Consider the following 26704-nt stretch of genomic DNA (forward strand, 5'->3'; position numbering starts at 1 on the left):
GCGTGACCAACACTGCCACGCCCACCTACCCGCGGGCTTCGGCCCCGAGCGGAAGCGCCGGCCTGGAGCAGCCAATTGGGAAGCTCGGAGAAGGTTTAAACACAGACGGCGGGTGAACGCGGCGTCCTCGACTTGGTCGGAGACGTGATCAACCTGTCTTCTGTGTTGAAGATGTGGCGGGCGAAAAAACTGAGCCTCAGCCTGTCGCCTTCGCCCCAGACGGTAATCGAGAGAGCTCTGGCGGAGAGAGCTGGCCGGGCTGTTGGGTCGGGGGCATCGGCCGTGTTGACTGTCCTGGAAAGTTGGGTGGAGCCTGGGGTTAGGGGTTTGTGGAGTCCTTGCTCGCCGTGCCGCTCCTGCGCGACTAGGGTGCGAGCCTACTCTCTCTCTCTCTCCCTTTTTTTTTTTTTTTGGAAAAAAAAAGAAAAGAGAGAGAGAGAAAGAAAGAGAAAAAAGAATGAAAGAGAGAAAGAAAGAGGAAGGAAGAGGGAGAGAGAATGGGAGTCTTTCTCTATTGCCCAGGCCAGAATGCAGTCTAAAAATGGGTATTGCAAACCTCTTTTATGCCAATAATTGTGCTTAACAATGGAGACAGGAAGGAATAAGGGAGGAAAATAACAAACAAGCAGCCAACCAATATTTCATTTAAACCCGTGAAATGCTATGCAATTGCTGAGGAGTGATTTACTTCCAATTATGTAGTCACTTTTAGAGTAGGTGTGATGTGGTACTGATAAGAATGTATGTTTTGTGTATTTGGGGTGGAGAGTTCTATAAACGTTTATTAAGTTTACTTGTTCCGGGTCTGAGTTCAAGTCCTGGATATCCATCCATGTTAATTTTCTGTCTCGTTTATCTGTCTAATATTGACAATGTGATGTTAAAGTCTCCCACCATTATTGTGTGGGAGTCTAAGTCTCTTTATAAGTTATTAAGAACTTGTCTTATGTATCTGGGTGCTTCTGTATTGGGTGCATATATATTTAGGGTCGTTAGCTCTTCTTGTTGCATTCATCCTTTTACCATTATGTAATGTCCTTCTTTGCCTCTTTGGATCTTTGTTGCTTTAAAGTCTATTTTTTCAGAGGTGGGAGTTGCAACTCCTGCTTTTTATTTATTTATTTATTTATTTATTTTTGCTCTCCATTTGGTTGGTAAATCTTCCTCCATCCCTTTGAGTCTTTGTGTATTCTTGCATATGAGATGGGTCTGGATGCAGCATACCGATGGGTTTTGGCTTTTTATCCAATTTGCCTGTCCGTGTCTTTTGATTGGGGGATTTAGTCAATTTAAATTTAGGATTAATAATAATATATGTGAGTTTAATACTGCCATTTGATGCTAGCTGGCTGTTTTGCCCATTAGTTGATGTAGATTCTTCATTATGTTGATGCTCTTTATCTTTTGGTATATTTTTGGAAAGGCTCTTGTAATGCAGGCCTGATGGTGATGAAATCTCTGAGTACTTGCTTGTTCACAAAAGATATTATTTTTCCTTTGCTTATGAAGCTTAGTTTGGCTGGATATGAAATTCTGGGTTGAAAGTTCTTTTCTTTAAGGATGTTAAATATTGGCCCCCACTCTCTTCTGGCTTGTAGGGTTTCTGCTGAGAGATCTGCTGTGAGTCTGATAGGCTTCCCTTTGTGGGTAACCTGACCTTTCTCTCTGGCTGCCCTTAGCATTTTCTCCTTCATTTCAAACCTGGTGAATCTGACAATTATGTGCCTTGGGGTTGCTCTTCTTGAGGAATATCTTTATGGAATATCTCTCTATTACCTGGAGTTGAATATTGTTCTGCCTTGCTAGGTTGGGAACGTTTTCCTGAATAATATCCTGAAGAATATTTTCCAGCTTGGATTCATTCTCTTTGTCACATTCAGGTACACCTATCAAACGTAGATTAGGTCTTTTCACATAGTCCCATATTTCTTGGAGACTTTGCTCATTCCTTTTTGTCCTTTTTTCTCTAATCTTGTCTTCTCATTTTATTTCATTGAGTTGGTCTTCAACCTCTGATATCCTTTCTTCTGCTTGATCAGTTCGACTGTTGAAACTTGTGCATACTTCGCAAAGTTCTCCTGTTGTTTTTCAGCTCCATTGATTCACTTATATTCCTCTCTAAATTGTCTATTCTCATTAGCATTTCGTCAAACCTTTTTTCAAGGTTCTTAGTTTCTTTGCATTGGGTTAGAACATGTTCTTTTAGCTCACAGAAGTTTCTTATTATCTACCTTCTGGAGCCTGATTCTGACAATTCATCACGTTCATTCTCCATCATGCCTTGTTCCCTTGCTGATGAGGAGCTGCGGTCCCCTGAAGGAGGAGAGGCATTCTGATTTCGGATGTTTTCAGCCTTTTTGTGCTGGTTTCTTCCCATCTTTGTGGATTTAGCCACCTGTGGTCTTTGTAATTGCTGACTTTCAGATTGGGTCTCTGAGCGGACATCCAGCTTGTTGGTGGTGATGTTATTTCTGTTTCTTTGTTTTCCTTTGGTGGACCCCCCTCCCCCACAGAGCTGGACCTTCCCGGGTTCAGCTGTGCTTGCTGTGAAACTCTCAAGCGTCAGCTTTTCCAATTGCTGTTTTTTTGTGGGGGGTGGGACCAGCCAAGCCCGATCACCTGGCTCCCCTGCCTCGGAGCCCCCTTTTTTTTCTTTTCCTAATTGAACGGTCGATTCTCTCCCAGGTGCCCCAGTCGCCTGCCAAAAAGGTGCCGGGATCTATGCAATTTCCTGTGCTGCGACCATGCCGGCTGAAACAGCGGCGCTGAGATTCGTGGCGCTTTTCTGCCTGGGAATCTCCCGGTCTGGCTCCCGGCTTCAGTCCCCCTCTCAATCAGCTGAATGGGTGACTCTGCCTTCTTGGAGCTCCAAATGCCAACTAAAAGGGCACCCAGTCCCGCATACTCCACACTGAGAACCTCTGCAATGGGACACCGGCAAAACAGCCGCGCCGGCCAAAAGAGTTGCGCTGGTGACCCATGGGGCTCCTCTGCTGGGAATCTCCTGGTCCGTAGGCAACAAAAATTCGTCAAGTCTGGCGTCCACTTACTCCCTGAGCCTTCACTGGGAGCTACAACCCTGAGCTCAAGCCTACTCTCTTAATTGCTTCTTGAGTTTCTTAGGGAGGGAGGAAGGGTGGGCTGGCAGAGCCCAGCCTTCCTCACACTTGCCCTCTTTCTTGCTTTCTTTCTCAGGGAAAACCAGCTATGAGAACTCCTCTCCGCGAACTTATCTTGCAGCCCGGTGCCCTCACCAACTCTGAAAAAAGTACCCCTGCTTGCTCCTCGCTGACCCCATCACTGTGCAAGCTGGGGCTGCAGGTAAGATTCACCTGGACAGTTTCTCAACTGGGCTGTTTGCCCAGGGTGAGAGCTCAGGGGAACAAAGGACCAGTGCTAGAACGTAATTAATAACCATAATGAAGTCTTCTACCTCAGTGACATCCATTTACAGTTATTCAGGCCAACAGAGAGGTGCCCTAGGGTGGTTAAAGGAAATCCACTGAGAACCTGAATCTCTATTTAGCTGTAAGTTTTTATTACCTCCTCCTCCTCCCTTCGACCTTTATTAAACTACTGAGAAATCCTACCACCTTGATTAGTGCTCTTCCTCCAGTATGGCCTCACTTATGGAAAGGTCAGTCAGCTGCAAGATTGAGGCAATATCCATCCACTCTAGGAGGTAGTCAGAACTCTCCTGGGATCATTAACACCACTGGAAGGCAGGGTACTTGGATCACCTTAATTTAGCCCCTTGCAGAATTGCCCTCACTGATTTGTACTTTTGTTAAAGGTCTTGAGAGACATGGCCATGTAGAAACTGCATGTCAGTTGCTGTTAAAACTTGTCTGCATGTTAAAACTGCATGTCAAAACTGCATGTCAGTTGCTGCTAAAGCTTGGCTCCTGTATAAGATTCCTCTAAGAAACGCTTTAGGACCAACAGTCTGGGAAAATTGTCTTCCTGAAGAAATTAGTATCCTTTTCTTTCTGATAATGAGAACTAGGTAGTTTACCATAGCTCAGGGCCAAACTGGATCATCACATACAGCCACTGTTATTCCAGAAATAGGAAGGTTTGTTTCCTCTTTTTTGACCATGACTTTGTTATTTCATTAATCGTATCTATTTGTTCATTTTCATGCTATATGAATTATTTTTGGAAAGAGATGGAATATAAATAAAATAGGTTTGAGGAGGAAAGAAGAGTGTATAAAGACAGATGATATCCTGAGTAACAGAAGTATGATGATAGTAGTCTTTTTTTTTTAACTTTTATTTTTTTATTTTATTTTTGTTTATTGCATTTTAGGTTTTGGGGTACATGTGAAGAACATGCAAGATAGTTGCATAGGTACACACATGGCAGTGTGATTTGCTGCCTTCCTCCCCTTCACCTATATCTGGCATTTCTCTCCATGCTATCTCTACCCAACTCCCCACCCCACTCTGTCCCTCCCCTATTCCCCAAAACAGACCCCAGTGTGTAGTGCTCCCCTCCCTGTGTCCATGTGTTCTCATTGTTCAACACCCATCTATGAGTGAGAACATGTGGTATTTCATTTTCTGTTCTTGTGTCAGTTTGCTGAGGTTCATCCATGTTCCTACAAAGGACATGAACTCATCGTTTTTTTTTTTTTTTTGAGACAGAGTTTAGCTCTTGTTACCTAGGCTGCAGTGCAATGGCACGATCTCGGCTCACCACAACCTCCGCCTCCTGGGTTCAGGCAATTCTCCTGCCTCAGCCTCCTGAGTAGCTGGGATTACAGGCACACGCCACCGTGCCCAGCTAATTTTTTGTATTTTTAGTAGAGACGGGGTTTCATCATGTTGACCAGGATGGTCTCGATCTCTTGACCTTGTGATCCACCCGCCTTGGCCTCCCAAAGTGCTGGGATTACAGGCGTGAGCCACCGCGCCTGGCCTGAACTCATCGTTTTTGATGGCTGCATAATATTCCATGGTGTATATGTGCCACATTTTCCCTGTCAGTCTATCATCGATGGGCATTTGGGTTGGTTCCATGTCTTTGCTATTGTAAATAGTGCTGCAATAAACATTCGTGTGCATGTGTCCTTATAGTAGAACGATTTATAACCCTTTGGATGTATACCCAGTAATGGGATTGCTGGGTCAAATGGAATTTCTATTTCTAGGTCCTTGAGGAATCGCCACAATGTCTTCCACAATGGTTGAACTAATATACACTCCCACCAACAGTGTAAAAGTGTTTCTATTTCTCCACATCCTCTCCAGTATCTGTTGTCTCCAGATTTTTTAATGATCACCATTCAAACTGGCGTGAGATGCTTTCTCAATATAGTTTTGATTTGCATCTCTCTAATGACCAGTGATGACGAGCATTTTTTCTTGTTTTTTTGAGACGGAGTTTCGCTCTTGTTACCCAGGTTGGAGTGCAATGGCGGGATCTTGGCTCACTGCAACCTCCGCCTCCTGGGTTCAGGCAATTCTCCTGCCTCAGCCTCCTGAGTAGCTGGGATTACAGGCACGCACCACCAGGCCCAGCTAATTTTTTGTATTTTTAGTAGAGACGTGGTTTCACCATGTTGACCAGGATGGTCTTGATCTCTTAACCTCATGATCCACCTGCCTCGGCCTCCCAAAGTGCTGGGATTACAGGCTTGAGCCACCGTGCCTGGCCTGTTTTTTTTTTTGTAAATCTGTTTTAGTTCTTTGTAAATTCTGGATATCAGCCCTTAGTCAGATGAGTAAACCACAAAAATTTTTTCCCATTCTGTTGGTTGCCGATTCATTCTAATGACTGTTCCTTTTGCCGTGCAGAAGCTGTGGAATTTGATTAGGTCCCATTTGTCTATTTTGGCTTTTGTTGCCAGGGCTTTTGGTGTTTTGGGCATGAAGTCCTTGCCTGCTCCTATGTCCTGAATGGTTTTGCCAAGGTTTTCTTTTAAGGTTTTTATGGTGTTAGGTCTTATGTTTAAGTCGTTAATCCATCTGGAGTTAATTTTAGTGTAAGGTGTCAGGAAGGGGTCCAGTTTCTGCTTTCTGCACTTGGCGGAGAGGAGCGAGATAGTAGTCTTTCTTGAAAGAGCTGCAAAACACCCACTGTCCAATAGAACTTCTGGGATGATGGAAATGTTTGATAATCTGTGCTGTCCAGCCTGGTAACTACTAGTCACATGGTTATTGAGCACTTAAAATGTGGCTGAGGTAACTGAAGAATTACATTTTTTGTTTGTTTTTGGAACAGAGTCTTGCTGTGTTGCCCAGGCTGGAGTGCAGTGGCGCTGTCTTGGCTGACTGCAGCCTCTGCCCACTGAGCTCAAGTGATCCTCCCACCTCAGCCTCCTGAGTAGCTGAGACTATAGGCACACACTAGCACCACCATGCTTGGCTAAGTTTGTATTTTTAGTGGAGATGAGGTTTGAACTCAAATAATCCACCCACCTTGGCCTCTCAAAGTGTTGGGGTTACAGGTGTGAGCCACTGCACCTGGCCTAGGGTCTACCTTTACCAGCTATCTTAGAGTTTATCCTTTCTCTGGCTACCAGATCCACTTAAGATCATTCCTATTTTCCTTCTGTTGTTCATTGAGTCTCAGGTCCAGCAATCTGGCAGGTAGTAGAAGGTGCGGTTGTCCTTCTCCCTGTGACCCAGCAGTAGGGAGGTTGTCAGTCCCTTGCCAGGGCATCAGGAGGAAGTCTCTTTGCTCTTTAATCTCCTATGCTACAAAGTCTAGAGCTCTTCAAATCCCAAGGGCCAAATGGGTTCAACCCCTGTGTTCAGGATGCCCCTTAGCTCTGTGGACTAAAAGACTAGGTCACTGGCACACGTTAGTGTTGCCCTTTCTCCCTGGACTTCATGGATCTCTGTGGTCCAAGTACTTTCTAACTCTGGTTCCCAAATTCTTGTCTATTTCAAGAGGGAGAAGATCTTTTTTTTTTCTTTTGAGATGGAGTCTCACTCTTTTGCCCTGGCTGGAGTGCAATCGTGTGATCTCAGTTCACTTCAACCTCTGCCTCCTGTGTTCAAGAAATTCTCCTGCCTTAGCCTTCTGAATAGCTGGGATTACAGGCATGCGCCACCATGCCTGGCTACTAAAAATGTAGAGACAGGTTTCACCCTGTTGGTCAGGCTAGTCTCAAACTCCTGACTTGGCCTCCCAAAGTGCTGGTATTACAGGCGTGAACCACTGCACACGGTCAAGAAGGAGAAGATCTTGTACCAACTCTAGGTTTTGACAGAGCTTGAGTCTTCACTCACACCCTATGGACCCATCCTACCTGTTCACCTAGAAGTGGGTTAGAGTTCAGAATGGAGAGGAATGGGGTCACGTTCAAGCTACCATCTGCCCATGATATGCATCTGTATTCCCAGCCTGTTTATAATGTAGGCTGCTTCGCTTGGAAGGACCCCAAATGGCTTAGCAGCTTTTCCGTCTCTATTATTGAACGAACTAAATGAACTAAAGGCTCATTTAAAGATATGCTGTTTGTCTCCACCAAATCCCTGTTCTGAACAACTACATTGCTCCAAGGAAAGTCTGAGGGACCTTCTCCTCCCTTTCTTTTCCTCAGGGTTTTCTCTTTATATGAGCAACAAAGATTAGCCAAGTTCTTCCCTAAGCAGAGGTAGTAAGAATTCTTTTCTTTCTTGAGTTTGGACAATATCCTGTATCCATAATTATATATTGGGAACTGAATTGATTGCCTTAGACAACTACTTTTGTTTCCTTTGGCAGGAAGGCAGCAACAACTCATCTCCAGTGGATTCCATAAATGCCAAGAGGACAGACTCCCCTTCAGAACATTTCAATCATTCCTCAAAGTGGCTAGAAGCTTGTCAGCATGAATCAGATGAGCAGCCTCTAGATCTAGTTCCCCAAACTAGCTCTACTCCTAAAATGTTGGAGGAGGCAGTAGACCCACTGGACAATTATATAGTTAAAACCATCATCCTTGCACCCTCTCCATTGGGGCAGCAGCAAGACATGACATTTGAGGCCCATTTAGCTACCATGGCAGAGACAAACAGCATATCTTTAAATGAACCTTTGAGGCCAGGGGATCTGGTGAGAAAGGAGGCAGCATCCTGCTTGGAAGACAGGTTTTCAGCAGCTGTTGCTGCTATATCTGAGAAACCTGTCTGCCAGGATTCTTCATCCCATCTTTTAGAGTATCCATCAAATGCCTGTTCTGAACAACTATATTGCTCCAAGGAAAGCCTGAGGGACAGCAGGACTGAGGGTGTGCATGAAGACTTAGTACCTTCTGAAAGTAACACCTTCTTGCCTTCCTCTGTTCTCTGGCTTTCCCCTTCAACTGCCTTGGCAACAGATATCCCTGTCAATCATGTGGACCCAGAGGAGGAAATTGTAGAGCATGGAGCTTTGGAGGAAAGAGAAATGAGCTTTCCCACACACCCTGAGGAGTTTGAATTGGGAGATCAAGCACTTGTCTCAAATGTGGAAGATATTCCATCCACATGCCTGACACCAAATCTAGTAGAAATGGAATCCCAAGCAGCTCCAGGCCCAGCAGTAGATGTTGGTAGGATTCTTGGCTCTGATACAGAGCCTTGGATGTCCCCATTGGCCTGGCTGGAAAAAGGTGTAAATACCTCAGTTATGCTGGAAAATCTCTGCCAAAGCTTATCCTTTCCCTCGATGCTTCGGGATGTTGCAGTTGGCACTACCCCTTTCTCTGCTTGCTTGGTGGGGACTTTGCTTACTCCCTCAGCACCACAGGAAAAGAGTACAAACACATCCCAGACAGGCCTGGTTGGCACCAAGGACAGTACTTCTGAGACAGAGCAGTTCCTGTGTGGGTAAGTGCCCCTATGTCCTTGTGCCTCGTGAGCTCCATTACACTGGACCTTCCCCTCCCTTACTTTTCCTCATGTTCTTTTCTTTCTGCTGCAGCCGGCCTCCAGATCTGACTGCCTTGTCTCGACGTGACTTGGAAGATAACCTGTTGAGCTCTCTTGTCATTCTGGAGGTTCTTTCCCTCCAGCTTCGGGACTGGAAGAGCCGGCTGGCTGTCCCTCACCCAGAAACCCAGGACAGTAGCACACAGACTGACACATCTGCCAGTGGGGTAAGAAGGTTCTTCTCAAAGTTTGAAGGATTCCAGTGGGCTCTCTTCCTTGGAACTTCAGCTGAGAAGCTGCCAGAGGGCAAAGGGGACTCCTATCACAGGCTCATTCTTAGGACATTTGTAAAAGCTGAGGATCTGGGCACGCATGGTGGCTGATGCCTGTAATCCCACTGCTTTGGGAAGCCAAGATAGGAGGATTGCCTAAGACCAGGCATTTGAAATCAGCTTGGGCAACATAGTAAGATCCCATCTCTATAAAAGATTTTTAAAAATCGCCTGGATACGGTTTTGCATACCTCACTACTCAAGTGGCTGAGGCAGGAGGATCATTTGAGCTTAGGAGGTTGAGGCTGCAGTGAGCTATGATCATGTCACTGTACTCCAGCCTGGGCAAGAGAGTGAGACCCTGTCTCTTAAAACAAACAAAAAAGCTGAAGATCTGGAAAATCCCCTTAAAGCTGTGGGTACTCACTATGCCCTGGGGTACATTAAAACTTTCCAAAGGAGTGTAAGCAAGGAAGGTTTTAAAGGAATTGGTTTTTAGATCCTCATCTTCCACTTGTATTCTTTTTCTTTTTTTTACATTGGTAGACTCTATTTAATATTTTAAGAAAAATTATGAATAAGCCTAAAACATTTTAAAAATAATTTTTATTTTTTGTGGTTACAGAGCAGATATGTATATTTATGGGGTCCATGAGATGTTTTGATATAGTCATGCAATAGTTAATAATCACATCATGGAAAATTGAGTATCTGTATCTGCCCCCTCAAGCATTTATCCTTTGTGTTACAAACAATCCAATTATACTATTTTAGTTATTTTTAAATGTACAGATTACTATTGAATGTAGTCACCCTGTTGTCCTATCAAATATTAGGCCTTATTCATTCATTCTCATTATGCACATGTATTCATTTTTTTTTTTTTTTGAGACGGAGTTTCGCTCTTGTTACCTAGGCTGGAGTGCAATGGCGCGATCTCGGCTCACCGCAACCTCCGCTTCCTGGGTTCAAGCAATTCTCCTGCCTCAGCCTCCCAAGTAGCTGGGACTACAGGTGTGCGCCACCATGCCCAGCTAATTTTTGTATTTTTAGTAGAGACAGGGTTTCACCATGTTGACCAGAATGGTCTCGATCTCTTGACCTCGTGATCCACCCGCCTCAGCCTCCCAAAGTGCTGGGATTATAGGCGTGAGCCACTGTGCCCGGCCCACATGTATTCTTTATTGTTTTTCTTTCCTACTTCTCCATTCTCAATTGCCTGATTGCCTATGCCCACTTTATTAAAGAAGAACATAATTTCTTTTTTTTTCTTTTGAGACAGAGTCTTGCTCGGTCACCCAGGCTGGAGTGCAATAGTGTGATCTCAGGTCACTGCAACCTCTGCCTCCTGGTATCAAGCCATCCTCCCACCTCAGCCATTGCACTCAGCCTCCCTTCTTCTGCTTCTACTTATTTCTGTTGTTTATGTGAAGAGGATTTCTCAGTGTTTACATCTATTAGAATGGAAAGGGGTCAGCTGGCATGGTGGCTCCCACCTATAATCCCAATACTTAGGGAGGGTGAGGTCAGATGATCACTTGAGCTCATGAGTTCGAGACCAGACTGGGAAACATGGTGAAACCTCATCTCTACAAAAAATACAAAAATTAGCTGGGTGCGGTGGTGTGTACCTGTAGTTCCAGCTACTCGGGAGGCCAAGGTGAAGGATCACTTGAGCTCTAGGAGTTCAAGGCTGCAGTGAACTGAAATCTTGCCACTGCACTCCAGCCCGGGTGACAGAGCCAGACCCTGCCTCAAAAAACAGAGTCAGCTGGGCTCAGTGGCTCATGCCTGTAATCCCAGCTCTTTAGGAGGCCAAGGTGGGCAGATCATGAGGTAAGGAGTTCAAGACCAGCCTGACCCAATATGGTGAAATTCGTCTCTACTAAAAATACAAAAATTAGCCGGTTGTGGTGGCGCGCATCTGTAGTCCAATCTACGGGCGAGGCTGAGGTGGGAGAATCTCTTGAACCCGGGAGGCAGAGGTTGCAGTGAGCCAGCATCATGCCACTGCACTCCAGCCTGGGTGACAGAGACTCCATCTCAAAAAAAAAAAGAAAAAATTAAAAAAAAAAATTATATTACAGTGACTACCATACAACTGATTAAAATATTTCTCTATCTAAAAGAAAGCTTCTTCACTTGAAGTCTTCTGATTGAAGTAATTTAAAGGAAATTTTAATTTAAATTCAGATGAACTTTTTTTGTTGTTGCAGTGATGATGGTTAATAACAGATTTTATTTTTATTTTTTGAGGTACGGTCTTGGTCTATGGCCTAGGCTAGAGTGCCATGTTGCAATCAGGGCTCACTGAAACTTCAACTTTTTTGGTTCAGGTGATCCTCCCACCTCAGCCTCCTGGGTAACCCTGACTCTACTAAAAATATACAAATTAGTTGGGTGTGGTGGTATATGCCTGTAAACCAAGCTACTTGGGAGGCTGAGGCATGAGAATTGCTTGCACCTGGGAGGTGGGGGTTTCAGTGAGCTGAGATTTTGCCACTCCACTCCATCCTGGACAATAGAGCAAGACTCTGTCTCAAAAACAAAACAAAGAACAACTTTGTTTTTCTGGCTAGATAACTAATAAACTTCAGCATCTTAAGGAGAGCCAAGAGATGGGACAAGCTCTACAGCAGGCCAGAAATGTCATGGTAAGTTATAATTGACCTTATACCACCACAGGGTCTCCTGTGAAATTCAAGAATGGAGAATCCTGGGTGGTTAACAGATGGTGATACTGAGCCATGCTGGCAAAGGGAGGTTTCCAAACCTTTGTAAAGTACATCTCCTTATGGGGAGCGGTTTTCCTCCCCAGTGCCCCCATTTCCTGTGTAGTGACTTTATTTGATCTCATCTACTCATCTTTTTCTCTACAGCAATCATGGGTGCTCATCTCTAAAGAGCTGATATCCTTGCTTCACCTATCCCTGCTGCATTTAGAAGAAGATAAAACTACTGTGAGTCAGGAGGTAAGCAGCATGAAGATAGAGGTAGAGGCCTCTGGTAGGACTAAAAGCCATAAAGAGGAACCATACACAGCATCTGATTCTTATCGTGTAGTCTCAGCGTACAGAAACCTTGGTCTCTTGCTGTTTTGATTTGCTGAAGAAATTGAGGGCAAAGCTCCAGAGCCTCAAAGCAGAAAGGGAGGAGGCAAGGCACAGAGAGGAAATGGCTCTCAGAGGCAAGGATGTGGTAAGGTGCCAGGCATTTGTTTTTGGATGTGGGAGGTTTCCACCTCGAGGTTCCTATAGAAACAAACGCACTTGAGACACAGATGGGTGGCCTAAGAACTGCCTGCCCTGAGGAGTAAAGAACTGATATATTGAGGTGTTGGGTGGTTACAGCTTTTTGTGCTGGCTCCCCTGTTGCCCACTGTGTCCTTGCAACCTCTTCCCTCAATAGGCAGAGACAGTGCTGGAGGCTTTCTGTGCACATGCCAGCCAGCGCATCAGCCAGCTGGAACAGGACCTAGTATCCATGCAGGAATTCAGGGGGCTTCTGAAAGACACCCAGACCCAACTGGTAATTTAAGGGAATTTTCTTTCCTGGGGGTCTCTGCTGACGGACTGGGAGGGTAGTAGCATACTCCCACTTTGCTATATCCAAAGGGAAGGGGCTCCTGCCTAGGCAATGTTTCTCTCGTAGGTAAGGCTTCATACTGAGCAAGAAGAGCTGGTTCAGCAGACAGTGAGTCTTACCTCTACCTTGCAACAGGACTGGATGTCCATTCAACTGGATGTGAGTATTTGGGGCCATCGTAACTAATTCCTTACATCAAGTCCTGTTAGGAGCCTTGCCTCAAGTGTGCTTCACTGACCTACTTGCTTTCTCTGATAGTATACAACATGGACAGCTTTGCTGAGTCAGTCTCGACAACTCACAGAGAAACTCACAGTCAAGAGCCAGCAGGCCCTGCAGGATCGTGATGCGGCAATTGAGGAAAAGCATGAGGTGCAAACCAGGAGTGGGGACTGCTTAGGCTTGGTTTCTTTTTCTGCCACAGGCCTCTCTAATGTGTGATATCATTAGATTCTTACCCTGGACCTGTTTTCTTTCTACCCTATGGGTTTGGAGACCAGCCAGGTCCCTTAGCTGTAAGATGGCCTTAATCCCAGTTTTTTCCTTTGCCCTTCAGCATGTTTATTTTGGCAACTTTTCTCCTGCCTCTACTTTTTTTCTGAGGATCAACCTTATTTCCTGGGCAATGTTGATGCCCAGGAGCAAGGTAGTTTTCTATCTTGTCCAGAAAGAGAAGCTGGACCAAGTCCTGGGATTCTTGATTCAGGAGGAAATATAGGAGAAAAACGATCTTTTATTCCTAGGTTTCCAGGGAGCTGGCACAAGTCTCTGCCCAGTTAGAGGAGTGCAAAGGCCAAATAGAACAACTGGAGTTGGAAAACAGTCATCTAGCAACAGGTGTGTGTGTGTGTGTGTTTGTATGTGTGTATGTGCGTGTGTGTGTGTGTGTGTGTGTGTGTGTGTGTGTGTATGCATGCATGTAAGCAGTTGAGCCCTGCTAAGGCTTGGAGTGTGGCACTAGAGCAATGAAGTACTCTGGAGCACTTGCTTTGGAGCAGAAGTCTGGGGAGTCTCTGGCCTGGTGACTGCATGGTGTCATTAGGATATTTTTGGTCTAGATCTCCGGGCTCAGCTGCAGATTCTGGCCAACATGGACAGCCAGCTAAAAGAGCTACAGAGTCAGCATGCCCATTGTGCCCAGGACCTGTCTGTGAAGGATGAGTTACTCTGCCAACTTACCCAGAGCAATGAGGAGCAGGCTGCTCAGTGAGTTCCTAACAGTGTTGTGGCAGTAGGCACCCAGGATTTAGGACCAAATGGGATCTAATGTGTGGTCTCTGGCAGATGGCAAAAGGAAGAGATGGCACTAAAACACATGCAGGCAGAACTGCAGCAGCAACAAGCTGTCCTGGCCAAAGAGGTGCGGGACCTGAAAGAGACATTGGAGGTAAGGAATGTGGCTTGGGCCAAGGGAGCTGGTAAACCTCAGGAGTGTGATTCTTGCCTGATAGCATTGATGAGGTTCGTGACTGTGAAATAGAAGAAGCCTCTGTCCCCAGGGCACTGAAATTCTCCCGCCCTCTGTTGCTCCTTCTCTTGTCTTCTTAGTTTGCAGACCAGGAGAATCAGTTTGCTCACCTGGAGCTAGGTCAGGTTGAGTGTCAATTGAAAACCACTCTGGAAGTGCTCCGGGAGCGCAGCTTGCAGTGTGAGAACCTCAAGGACACTGTAGAGAACTTAACGTAAGTTCTCTAACTTTCTGTACTTCCCCCCAAGTGCTTATTTGTTTCTCAGGAACACTTCTAGAAGCCGAAATCTCTGAGAAGAGAACTGTGACAGTGTTGAGCACTTTGTTTCTTTCCTTTAATGCAGCTCTGTGGGAATTTGGGAGAGGTGTTCATGAAGGTAATTTGGTCTTTGGTCATCTTCCCTGTTCCTTATTGCAGGGCTAAATTGGCCAGCACCATAGCAGAGAACCAGGAGCAAGACCTGGAGAAGACACGGCAACACTCTCAAAAGCTAGGGATGCTGACTGAGCAACTACAGAGCCTGACTCTCTTCCTACAGACAAAACTAAAGGAGAAGGTAGGATCCTGGGGTTCCTTCTCTTGTCTTCCAATAGTATCTTTATTTTGCGGAATAGTCTTCCTAAAACATTACTCTTTTTCTAACCCTGTGACCTTTTCAGTGACTTTCAGTTACCTTACAGGACCTCTTTAGCCTGTTCCTTAAACCTTTCTTCACCTGTCTCCTACTTCCCTATTATGAACCCTTTGCTCCAGCTAGACTGCCTGATGGTATACACATGTCCCCATCTTCATCCCCACAACCCAAACTCAGGCTGTTCCCACATTCATTTTTTTCTTTCTTCAAACTAGAAATACCTTTTCTATTAAAATCCTCCCTTCCGGGATTTCCCTCTCTGGGATCCCCTCCCACGACAGTGTGGGAGCTGGCTTTCTTTCTCTCCCCACTTCTCTCTCTCGGCTTAATAAATTGCTTTTCTGCAAAACAAAAAAAACCCTCCCTTTCAACCTGGGCAACATGGTGAAACCCATCTCTACAAAAAAATACAGAAATTAGCCCAGGTGTAGTGTTACGTATCTATAGTCCCAGCTATCTGGGAGGCTGAGGTGGGAGGATCACCTGAGCTTGGGAAGTTGAGGCTGCAGTGACCCATGATCATACCTGGCTAATTTTTTTTGTATCACTGCACTCGACTGAGAGTGAATCCCTGTCCCCCTGCAAAAAGGAAATCTTCCCTGGTTTACCTTCTTTGAAATGTTCCCAAATCAAATCACAGGACCCAGGGATCTTTTCTTCTGCCATATTTCTCATTTTTCATGAATTTACTCTTTTTTTTTGGTATTTATATTAATTTTCCTTGGATACATGGTCTCTTCTACCAGACTTTGTTTCTTTCTTTTTTTTTGAGATGGAGTCTCACTCTGCCTCCAGGCTGGAGAGCAGTGGCCCGATCTTGGCCCACTGCAACCTCCACCTCTCAGGTTCAAGCAATTCTCCTGCCTCAGCCTCCCGATTAGCTGGGACTACAGGCATGCACTGCCATGCCTGGCTAATTATTGTATTTTTAGTAAAGAAGGGGTTTCACCAGGTTGGCCAGGATAGTCCTTTTTTTTTTAAAGATGGGGTTTCACCATGTTGGTCAGACTGGTCTTGAACTCCCAACCTCAGGTGATCCGCCCACCTTGGCCTCCAAAGTGCTTGGATTATAGGTGTAAGCCACCATGCCCAGCCTTTTTTTTTTTTTTATTATTTTTAAATAGCCTTCTCTGCACTAGCCAGGATAATCTTGGTCTCTTGACCTCGCAATCTACCTGCCTTGGCCTCCCAAAGTGCTGGGATTACAGGCGTAAGCCACCATGCCCAGCCAATGTTTCAAGAAAGCAGAAATGTAGCCTCCCTGAAGTGTACACTAAACAATAAGTGGTTGATATCATTCAGAATATACAGTTAATTAGCTTATTCAGCAGATAAAGGTACAACAAATATCTTAAAATCTGGAAACTGCTTATTACCTGATCCTCTTCCCCAACTGGGTGCTAAGTGCAGGAAATGCCAACAAATCTACAGTTTAGCATGGAAGACAAACAGATGTAAACTTGTCATCTTGACTTATAATCATGATGGAGGTCTGCATGGACCTCTGTTAGAGATAGAGAGGGGAGAACCACTTCAACCTTGAGAATTAGGATGCCTTCTCAAAGCAGCTGACCTTGGGTATAGTCTTGAGGTTTAAAGTTTGTGGGGCAGGGGTGGGTATTTAAGAAGATCCGCTAGGCAAAGGGAACAGTGTATGAAAGTTTCATCTGGTCAGGCGCAGTGGCTCACGCCTGTAATCCTAGCACTTTGGGAGGCCGAGGGGGGTGGATCACCTGAGGTCAGGAGTTCAAGACCAGCCTGGCCATCATGGTGAATCCCCATCTTTAAAAAAAAAAAAAAAAAGTTTCAGCCAGGCGCAGTGGCTCATGCCTGTAATCCCAGCACTTTGGGAGGCCGAGGCGGGTAGATCATGAGGTCAAGAGATCGAGACCATCCTGGTCAACATGGTGAAACCCTGTCTCTACTAAAAATACAAAAAATTAGTTGGGCATGGTGGTGTGTGCCTGTAATCCCAGCTATTCAGGAGGCTGAGGCAGGAGAGTTGCCTGAACCCAGGAAGCGGAGGTTGCAGTGAGCCGAGATTGCGCCATTGCATTCTAGCCTGGGTAACAAGAGCCAGACTCTGTCTCCAAAAAAAAAAAAAAAAGAAAAGAAAAGTTTCATCTGACTACATATGAGAGTCATATGTAGAAAGTAGAAAGTCATATACATAGTACATGATGTGTTCTTTTTTGGTTTTTTTTTTTCTTTGGCAACAGAAGATTTCCAAACTATTTTTCTTCTTCTTATTCTTTTTTTTCTTGATGTGTTCTTTTTTGTAGTGTCTACCTTAGAAGACCTAGGTTAGGTGCTGGGACTAGAAGGTAAACAAGGCAAGATGGCATTCATATGGAACGCAGCAAGTCTGAGGAATGGGAAGCAGCTCTTCATGGCTGCAGTGTGGGCGCTGTGTGGGGCAAGGCAGGAGACAACACTGGAGAAGTAGGCAGGAGGCCAGATTTTGAAGGCTTGAAATAATGGCAGTGTTATAGGCAGTAGAAAGAAGAGAATGGAGTGAATGGATTCAACAAATATTTAGGAAAGTAGACGCAGTAGAACTTTGTGACCAATTTGATGTAACAGTAAGGCAGAAGAGTGAATAATGATCCTTAGATTGCTAGAAGGATGGTGACACTTGGCCTCAGGACTTTGGGAGGCCGAGGTGGGTGTATCACCTGAAGTCAGGAGTTCAAGACTAGCCTGGCCAACATGGTGAAACCCCGCCTCTACGAAAAATACAGAAAAATTAGCTGGGCGTGGTGGCAGGTGCCTGTAATCCCAGCAACTTGGAAGGCTGAGGCAGGAGAATCGTGTGAACTCGGGAGGTAGAGGTTGCCCTGAAATCTTGCCATTTCATTCTAGCCTGGGCAACAAGAGCAAAACTCCGTCTCAAAAAAAGAAAAGAAAAAAGTAAAGAATAATGGTGACACTCTCCCCCGGAACTGAGGCCAGCAAGCTTTTCCTATAAATGGCCATATAATAAGTATTTTTTGGCTTTTTGGGCCATATGGTCTCTGTCTCAATTACTCAACTGTGCCTTTGTAGTTCAAGAGCAGCCATAGACTATGTGTAAATGAATGGGTCTGGCTGCATTCCAGGCAAAAACAGTTGGCAGGCTAGATCTGACCTGTAGGCCTTTGCTAGCCTTCCCTCCCCCTACAAATACGGGAATAGGAACGGACTTCTGATAGGGTGGCACAGGGAAAATGGTGAACTCAGCTTTAAAGTTGACAGATTGACTGTGGAACCTTCTGGTAGATTCTTCACAGGCAGTTAACCTTTGAGTCTGCACACTGGGAAAAAATCCAGTTGAGGATTGAAGAGTCATTCATGTGGAAGGGAAGTTTGAAGTAGATATTTTTGTGGTGCTCCCGAGGTAAGGCCATGCTGGGAATGAATCAGAGTAAATTGAGGGCCAGGGACTAAACCCAGAGGATCCAACAGTTAAGGAAGGACCTGTGGATAGAGAAGAAATAAACAGAAAGGTGTGAGGCCTGCCTTTAAGGGAGAGAGACTCATGTCCTGGAAGCTAAGAAAAAGCAGTTTCTAAAAGAACAATGTGGTCATCAATATCAAATAGGTCAGGTAAAACAAGAGCTGAAATGTATGCATCGCATTTGAACGTAAGGCTGCCATTGGTGAACCAACTGACAATGATTTAGGTGGAATGACAGGGCAGAAACTTGAGTGTACTGGGCTGGGGAGTCAATAGATGGTGAGAATTATAAGCAAGAAGTATAGGCTCCTTTCCTTCCCCTTCCCTTCCTTTCCTTTCTTTTCTTTTTTTTTTGAGATGGAGTCTCACTCTGTCTCCCAGGCTGGAGTGCAGTGGCACGATGTCAGCTCACTGCAACCTCCATCTCCTGGGTTCAAGCGATTCTTCTGTCTCAGCCTCCCGAGTAGCTGCAACTACAGGTATGTGCCACCATGCCCAGCTAATTTTTGTATTTTTAGTAGAGACAGGGTTTCACCATATTGGCCAGGCTGGTCTCGAATATCTGACCTTGTGATCCTCCCACCTAAGCTTCCCCAAGTGCTGGTATTACAGGCGTGAGCCACCCCACCGTGCCTGGCTCGCTCCTTCCTTCCCTCCCTTTCTTCCTTCCTTCCCTCCCTCCCTCCCTCCCTCCCTCTCTCCCTCCCTTCTTTCCTTCCTTCCTTCCTTCCTTCCTTCCTTCCTTCCTTCCTTCCTTCCTTCCTTCCTTCCTTCCTCCCTCCCTCCCTCCCTCCCTCCCTCCCTCTCTCTCTCCCTCCGTCTCTCCCTTCCTTTCTGGAAAGAAAAGGCAGTAGCTAAAAGGGGATTTAAGGTAAGAAGAAGGGTTTTTGTTTTGTTTTGTTTAGGTTTGTTTTTAAAATACTGTTGCTTTTGTGGGAGAAGCTTAAGAATATAAACATGTTTGGGGAAAGGTACTAATGGGGAAGTGGAAGATAGAGAATTGAGGTAATAGGTGGGACAGCATTTTGGAGGAGATGGCTGGGAGTTACCTGGAAGCCCAGGAATTCACTAGACCTGAGCAGCAGCTATTTTTTCTTTTTTGCCCTTAGACTGAACAAGAGACCCTTCTGCTGAGCACGGTCTGTGCTCCCACCCAGGAACGCCCTCTGCCCAATGACAGCACCTTCTTGGGAAGCATCTTGATAGCAGTGGCAGCTGAAGGTTAAAGGACCTGGGATTTGGGGGTGGGAAAGTTGTGACTGTTGTCAATATCTTCAGCTGTTGAAGATGCCCATCAGTGGGCTTGTCTATCTTTCTCTGGCTTCCATTATGGTAGACTCCTGACTGGGTCACCAGAGGAGCCCTCTCCCATAGTTGGTTTTTCTCGTAGAGCCAGAATCAGCTCCTGTGCCCTTGCTTGGAAGTGATAAGAGTGCTTTCACCCGAGTAGCATCAATGGTTTCCCTTCAGCCTGCAGGTTAGGAGTGGCTCCGGGGATCCTGCCTCGTTTCTAGAAAATCTGGTGGTGATGAGTAAAGACGAAAGCAGTGAGAAGTGCTTTGCTCTAAAAACCTCAATTCTACTTGGGCTCATTTTATTTCTGCCTTCTGGGATCTGTAATGTTCCAGACATACAAATCCTGTGGGTGGGGAACACGGATAAGAGTTGTAGAAATGATGGCTATATACTCCTTCCTTCCAGGGCTGGAAGGCTACATCTCTATCTGGGACTTTCTCTTTCAGAGACCCTGGGCATGGAGGAGAGCCTGGCAGAAATGAGTATTATGACTATTGAGCTTCAGAGTCTTTGTTCCCTGCTACAAGAGTCTAAAGAAGAAGCCATCAGGACTCTGCAGCGAAAAATGTGAGTGGGATGCAGCTTTGGTGACAGAGGGACAGTGACACAGCCTCTTATGCATGCCAAGGGTCCAGCTGGCCCCTGAGAGGACAGGAATGTTGCTGAATTCTTCCCTCCTCCAGTTGTGAGCTGCAGGCTAGGCTGCAGGCCGAGGAGGAGCAGCATCAGGAAGCCCAGAAGGCAAAGGAAGCAGACATAGAGAAGCTGAACCAGGCCTTGTGCTTGCGCTACAAGGTGAAGGAGGGACCTAGAAGTGGGGCGATGAAGAACTGGGGCAGCTCTACTGGCCTACTGGGACCCATTATCTCTCCAGGAATCTGGGTGGTAGGGATTTTCCAACCACTGCCCTAGTTTTGCCCTTCCTGGGGTCAGACATTTCACATATCAGCTATGGGCTGACCTATCTTCCTAGGCCGACCCAGGAGAAAAATCAGGAACTCTAGCAGAACTCTCCCAACACTGAAATGTGCCTTGCCTGACTTGGCCCTGGAGGAAGAATTGGAGTGATACCAATTGGTCTCATGTGGGCTGAGCATGGGTCAGGCACTCTCTTCTATCTCCTGGCAAGGGCTCTGAAGAAACCAGCTCTCCCTGTGTCTTCTCACCTCCCTTTCCTCACAGAATGAAAAGGAACTCCAGGAAGTGATACAGCAGCAGAATGAGAAGATCCTAGAACAGATAGACAAGAGCGGCGAGCTCATAGTATGTTCATCATGCCCATGCCTTTGCCTTCTGTGTTACCGCTAGCCAGGATCCCAAATATGAGAAGTGGATTCCTGGTTTACTTATGTTCACCACATGTTGCCTATTCTTCTTATGTTCTATTGGACACCTCTCCATTCTCATTCCCAGAGCCTTAGAGAGGAGGTGACCCACCTTACCCGCTCACTTCGGCGTGCAGAGACAGAGACCAAAGTGCTCCAGGAGGCTCTGGCAGGCCAGCTGGACTCCAACTGCCAGCCCATGGCCACCAGTTGGATTCAGGAGAAAGTGTGGCTCTCTCAGGAGGTGACTCAGAGTTAACAGAGGAGCTGGGCAGCAGGTGGGGACGCCAGGCTGTACCCCTGTTGATCTGGACATATTTCTAGGTGGACAAACTGAGAGTTATGTTCTTGGAGATGAAAAATGAGAAGGAAAAACTCATGATCAAGTTCCAGAGCCATGTAAGAATGTCCGTGCCATTCCAGGGCATTTCCTACCTTTGTTAACAAATGCCCTGCCATGTTTCCCCTATCCTACCAAGCTTTTCTGGTTCTTTTAAGCATAGGACTTATGAAATCTGTTTGCTTTCTAGAGAAATATCCTAGAGGAGAACCTTCGGCGCTCTGACAAGGAGTTAGAAAAACTAGATGACATTGTTCAGCATATTTATAAGGTATAGGAACAAGGGAGGTGATATAACTAAGCCACCTGGTACAAGGCCTGGCCCCAGGGGGTACTGATGAGCACAGTTCTGGTTTCCAGCCTGTGCTGAGAGCTGGGCCTGAATAACTATTGCAGGGTTCTCTGTGGTGTCTGTTTTCTCCCGTCTAATTCAGTGGCTGCCTCCTGGGGCTGGGAGCCTTGAGCCTTAGGCCTGTGATCCTGAGTTGCTTTTTCTGCCTCTCTTCCCAGACCCTGCTCTCTATTCCAGAGGTGGTGAGGGGATGCAAAGAGCTACAGGGATTGCTGGAATTTCTGAGCTAAGAAACTGAAAGCCAGAATCTGCTTCACCCCCTTTTACCTGCAATACCCCCTTACCCCAATACCAAGACCAACTGGCATAGACCAACTGAGTTTAATACTATTCAAATAAAGTGTATTTAATGGATTTCTCCAAGCTTACTGAATCTTATTTTTTGGGTGAGATGGGACAGATTAAATCAGGGAATAGGCAGCTTGGCCCTCCTGCCTGGGCACCCTCCACAGATCCCTCTCCACCTCCTGCTGCCTCCAAAGCCAAGGCTGCCTGCCCTTCCTCCCTTCCCTTGCTTTCTCCAAAACTCTGGGCACCGGACTGCGTGTTCCCTGGCTCATCGCCTGGGGGAAACAGAATGGCTTCATTCTGTTACTTTCCCCAGCCCCCTCAGGAGTATGCCCTGGCAAATAGGGTGAGGACAGAGAAGCTCAATTCATTACTTCCTGCCCTGAATTTGGGCACCTTGATGATGCCTCTGCCCCACCTACCCAACCTGTTAATGTTTCGGTGCCTCCTCTTCACCAGACCAATCTTAATCCCCAACATCCAGCAATTGCCCAGCACGTGTTAAAGGGATTGTGGCAGAAATGAATGCAAAGTCATTTCCAGCCTCTCGGGCCCTAGTGGCGAGGCCCGACGAGGTGGAAGGGCAGTCCCTAACAGCCGCAGATGCCGGGCGGGGCACTCACTCCTCGCCGCCCCGCCTCAGTGGGCGTGGTCTTGCTCCGGACACCAGTCCTGGTGTAGGGGGCGTGGCCAGGGCAGGGCGGGCAGGCCCCGCCCCGCCCCCGGAGGAGTCACGTAGCTCTGCGGCATCCGCAGCCTCATTTACCAGAGCGAGCTAGGGCTGCAGCCACATCAGTTTGCTGATCAGAACCCAAGCAGTGCTTGTGGCTGCCGCTGCTAACTGGCTGCGCACAGGTAAGGCCAGGCCAGGCGAGGCGGGAGCCGCTCAGCATCTCCGCTTCGTCTCCTTGGCTCTTCCCCTGCCATCTTCATCCTGCTCCCTGGGGCTCTTGGATGTGCCCTTTCGACTCTTTCCTGACATCTTTGCTCCTTTCCGCGCACCTGAAACCCCGTGGCTCAACTTCTCCCGTTCTATCCCACCTCAACTCTCCCACCTGGACCTCAGCTTTTCCAAACCCAAAGCCTCCTCTACTTGTTGAATTTTTCCTTGGAGTCTGCCTCTCCTACCCAGAGCATTTCCTTCTCTGCCTGCTCCCTCTCCTCCTAGGCTAGGTCCTCTCTCCAGTTCTCCCGCCTTCTCTGCCCCCGATCTAGGTCTCTCACTGACTGTTTAGCCTGCGTCACCATTACCTCCCCTCAGTCTTATCTCTCTCTCAGGCTCTCTACTCCTTTCAGCCTTGGTCCTCTGCCCTTCGGTCTGGGTGTCTGAGTGTGGGGAATTGAAGTGCTTGCTATTGCTATCCCTCCATCCACAGAGAGGGATGGAGATGACCTGGAGGTGTCACTAACCCTGTCTCCACACACTAACGCAGCTGACCTGCTGGCCGTCTTTCCTACAACACTGCAGCCCCACTGAGGCCAACTTCCGGTATTGGGTAGGAGTAGGCAATAGGCATCGGCAGGCAGGTTTGGAGTACAGAGAAGCAGCTACGGCCACTCCTACTCTCTAGCTGTTCTTCCTCCCAACCTTTTCCTCTAGCAGCTGAGAGAAGAGGGTGGCAATAAGTACTTCTGCCTCATTCTGAAGCCTTGGAAGTAAGTACACTTTCCCTAGGGCTCCTGTGGAGGATGAGAAAAGGAAAGCTGGAAAGGCCAGGGCTTCTGCCTACCTCAACAAGGGGCCAAGTTCAGTGAAAGGAGGGTTGGCATCCTCGAATGGGCAGCAGATTCATCAAAAGACCTGTGGCTTCAGAGCTGCTCACCTCCCCACCCCCACCCTGCATCTTTCCCCAGGGCTGGGAAGGGTGCCCACCAGGGACAAAAGGAGATGTTGGATCTGGAGCCCTAAGCTTGCTAGCTGTCAGAGGGATTGGTGCCACTTTGATGCCGAGGACTCATGCCAAGAACTGCTGCCCTGTTCCCAGCCCCATGTTTGATGGGGGAGACCATTTGGTCCATCTGGCCAGGAGAGGCAGTGGAGGAGGTAATGGATGAGGGCTGGCTTTTTTATCTTGTCTCTACTCCAGGGAGCTCCACTCCAGTCACCATGCCTCACTCATACCCAGTCCTTTCTGCTGAGCAGAAGAAGGAGTTGTCTGACATTGCCCTCCGGATTGTAGCTCCGGGCAAAGGGATTCTGGCTGCAGATGAGTCTGTAGGTAGGTGAACATCTGTAGCCAGGTAGGGTACAGGTGGCTAGGGGACCCTGGAGATGTTTTTGCTGCCTCTCTTTGTTTGCCCCCAGGCAGCATGGCAAAGCGGCTGAGCCAAATTGGAGTGGAGAACACAGAGGAGAATCGCAGGCTGTACCGCCAGGTCCTGTTCAGTGCTGATGACCGTGTGAAGAAGTGCATTGGAGGTGTCATTTTCTTCCATGAGACCCTCTACCAGAAAGATGACAATGGTGTTCCCTTCGTCCAAACAATCCAGGATAAGGGCATCGTCGTGGGCATTAAGGTGCAGCCCCCAGCCCTGCTCTGAATGGAAGCTGGGTGTGAAAATAGGCTTGTGTAGGAGAGGTAGCGAGGGGAATCCTGCCTGGATTCAACCCTCTGCTTGTGTTTTCCCTATAGGTTGACAAGGGTGTGGTGCCTCTAGCTGGGACTGATGGAGAAACTACCACTCAAGGTATAGGGTGGGTGGGCTTGAGGACCAAAGAGGTGTTAGATAGTTGATGCTGGTAAAGAAGGGCAGGGTGATGAGGTTGGCACTGTGCTTGCAGGGCTGGATGGGCTCTCAGAACGCTGTGCCCAGTACAAGAAGGATGGTGCTGACTTTGCCAAGTGGCGCTGTGTGCTGAAAATCAGTGAGCGCACACCCTCTGCACTTGCCATTCTGGAGAATGCCAATGTGCTGGCCCGTTATGCCAGTATCTGCCAGCAGGTGTGTGTGTCGGGAGGATGGTCAGCTAGGTGCTCTGTGTGCCTGGTGGGGAGAGAGTTACAGGGCTTTCTCTGTCTCCCCTACTGCCCCTCCCAAGCATCTCTGCTCTTGCCTGCAGAATGGCATTGTGCCTATTGTGGAACCTGAAATACTGCCTGACGGAGACCATGACCTCAAACGTTGTCAGTATGTTACAGAGAAGGTAAGTTCACACACAAACATACTGCAGGAACAGCTCGGCAGGAGTGCCTGTTCCCTGGAGCCCCCGGCTTAGATCCAGGCATACTTTCTCCTAGTACTTTTTCACTTGATCCTGGCACAGGCTTGTGATCTGAGCCTGCACTGAGCCCTCGCAGTCCGTGCCCATCTACCCCTAGATAGGGAGCATTATGTAGTAACCAGTGGGGGCCCAGACCCTTAGTAAACCTCCTCTAATCCCCACCCAGGTCTTGGCTGCTGTGTACAAGGCCCTGAGTGACCATCATGTGTACCTGGAGGGGACCCTGCTCAAGCCCAACATGGTGACCCCTGGCCATGCCTGTCCCATCAAGTATACCCCAGAGGAGATTGCCATGGCAACTGTCACTGCCCTGCGTCGCACTGTGCCCCCAGCTGTCCCAGGTACTACCCACCTCCTTAACCTGCTCCTATCCCTAAGGCCCATCTTCAGGTCCTTCTTGTGGCCTTCAGGGATTCCCTACCTGGGAAAAATTGGGAGTGACCAGTCAGTTTGTTTCTCTCCTCAACCCTAGGAGTAACCTTCCTGTCTGGGGGCCAGAGCGAAGAGGAGGCATCACTCAACCTCAATGCCATCAACCGCTGCCCCCTTCCCCGGCCCTGGGCGCTTACCTTCTCCTATGGGCGTGCCCTGCAAGCCTCTGCACTCAATGCCTGGCGAGGGCAACAGGACAATGCTGGAGCTGCCACTGAGGAGTTCATCAAGCGGGCCGAGGTTGGGAGCTAGAGGTGGTGGTGGGTGGTGGACAGCACCCAGAGACTATAGCCTCGGCAGGGCTTGGCACCTGTGGGCTGGCTCAGCCTGCTTACTCCACACTCCCTTTTGCAGGTGAATGGCCTTGCAGCCCAGGGCAAGTATGAAGGCAGTGGAGAAGATGGTGGAGCAGCAGCACAGTCCCTCTACATTGCCAACCATGCCTACTGAGTATCCACTCCATCCCACAGCCCTTGGCCCTGCCGTGTGCACCCACTTTTGCTTGTAGTCATGGCCAAGGCCAAATAGCTATGCAGAGCAGAGATGCCTTCATCTGGCACTGGCTTGTCTTCCTTTTCTCCCCTCCCTTTCCCTCTCTCATTGCTGCACCTGGGATCATAGGATGGGAGGATAGGGTGCTCCTCATGACTGAGGGCAGAAGAAATTGCTAGAAGTCAGAGCAGGATGGCTGAGTCTCCCCCTACCTCTGCCAGCTCTCACAATTTTCCCATGATGTGGTAGCTTCTCCTTGGGTTCACCTTCTTGCCTGCCCTCTCTCCTGGTATCAGGGGGTAGTACAGAAGCCTCGCTCATGCCTTGAGTACATATTATACAGCAAATAAATGGCAGCAGAACATGCTACTTTGCCTGTTTTACACATCAAATTCCCACCTCCCAGTTTCTGATCTCTGCTGATTCTATCTTAGGGCCCTCTGACTCTGGGGGTGGAGAGGGTGGGATTTGAGTTTTACTGGGCTTCGAGTTTATGGAGGAAGGGCACATGCAATTACCATCCCCAGCTCAGGCTCTTGCTCCCTTGATGTCCAGGTCTGGAGCGGGGCACTGAGGAAGACTGCAAGTCTTCTAGGGAATGCCACATCAGTGACACTAGGCTAAAGCTACAGAAGGATGGAGTGAGGCCAGACTGGCAACTCCTGGAGGCAGATTTGTGCAAGGCTCAAAGCAGGGAGGCAGCAGGACAGGCTG

General features: G+C 47.5%; 2 protein-coding genes across 9 annotated transcripts; both read left to right on the forward strand.

The window, feature by feature from the left end:
• Positions 1-110: 110 nt before the first annotated feature.
• SPAG5 (sperm associated antigen 5) lies at positions 111-21909 on the forward strand. 2 transcript variants are annotated; one of them, XM_002806834.7, is made up of 24 exons: positions 111-222; positions 3196-3321; positions 7720-8804; positions 8899-9073; positions 11698-11772; positions 11998-12090; positions 12182-12316; positions 12527-12646; positions 12770-12862; positions 12962-13075; positions 13447-13540; positions 13762-13909; positions 13988-14090; positions 14252-14385; positions 14590-14728; positions 19352-19463; positions 19633-19719; positions 19985-20105; positions 20222-20333; positions 20721-20801; positions 20952-21107; positions 21188-21262; positions 21394-21474; positions 21714-21909. In XM_002806834.7, exons 1-24 carry the CDS (start codon positions 172-174, stop codon positions 21783-21785), a joined length of 3582 nt encoding a protein of 1193 aa, XP_002806880.2. In that variant the 5' UTR covers positions 111-171; the 3' UTR covers positions 21786-21909. The 2 variants fall into 2 exon arrangements, with proteins under 2 accessions (XP_002806880.2, XP_035156853.1); XM_035300962.3 differs by lacking the exon at positions 111-222 and adding an exon at positions 2683-2709.
• A 694-nt stretch (positions 21910-22603) lies between these two features.
• ALDOC (aldolase, fructose-bisphosphate C) lies at positions 22604-26354 on the forward strand. Of its 7 annotated transcripts, none has more exons than XM_035300966.3 (10): positions 22604-22698; positions 23220-23499; positions 23931-24062; positions 24149-24360; positions 24477-24531; positions 24626-24786; positions 24905-24988; positions 25233-25407; positions 25539-25738; positions 25853-26354. In XM_035300966.3, the coding sequence occupies exons 3-10, from the start codon at positions 23951-23953 to the stop codon at positions 25946-25948; spliced, it is 1095 nt and encodes a 364-aa protein (XP_035156857.1). In that variant the 5' UTR covers positions 22604-22698; positions 23220-23499; positions 23931-23950; the 3' UTR covers positions 25949-26354. The 7 variants fall into 7 exon arrangements, with proteins under 7 accessions (XP_035156857.1, XP_035156855.1, XP_035156854.1 ...); XM_035300964.3 differs by having other exon boundaries at positions 23277-23499; XM_035300963.3 differs by having other exon boundaries at positions 23444-23499.
• Positions 26355-26704: the final 350 nt, after the last annotated feature.

The sequence above is a fragment of the Callithrix jacchus genome, chromosome 5 (assembly GCF_049354715.1).
Source record: "Callithrix jacchus isolate 240 chromosome 5, calJac240_pri, whole genome shotgun sequence".
NCBI classification, from domain to species: domain Eukaryota; kingdom Metazoa; phylum Chordata; class Mammalia; order Primates; family Cebidae; genus Callithrix; species Callithrix jacchus.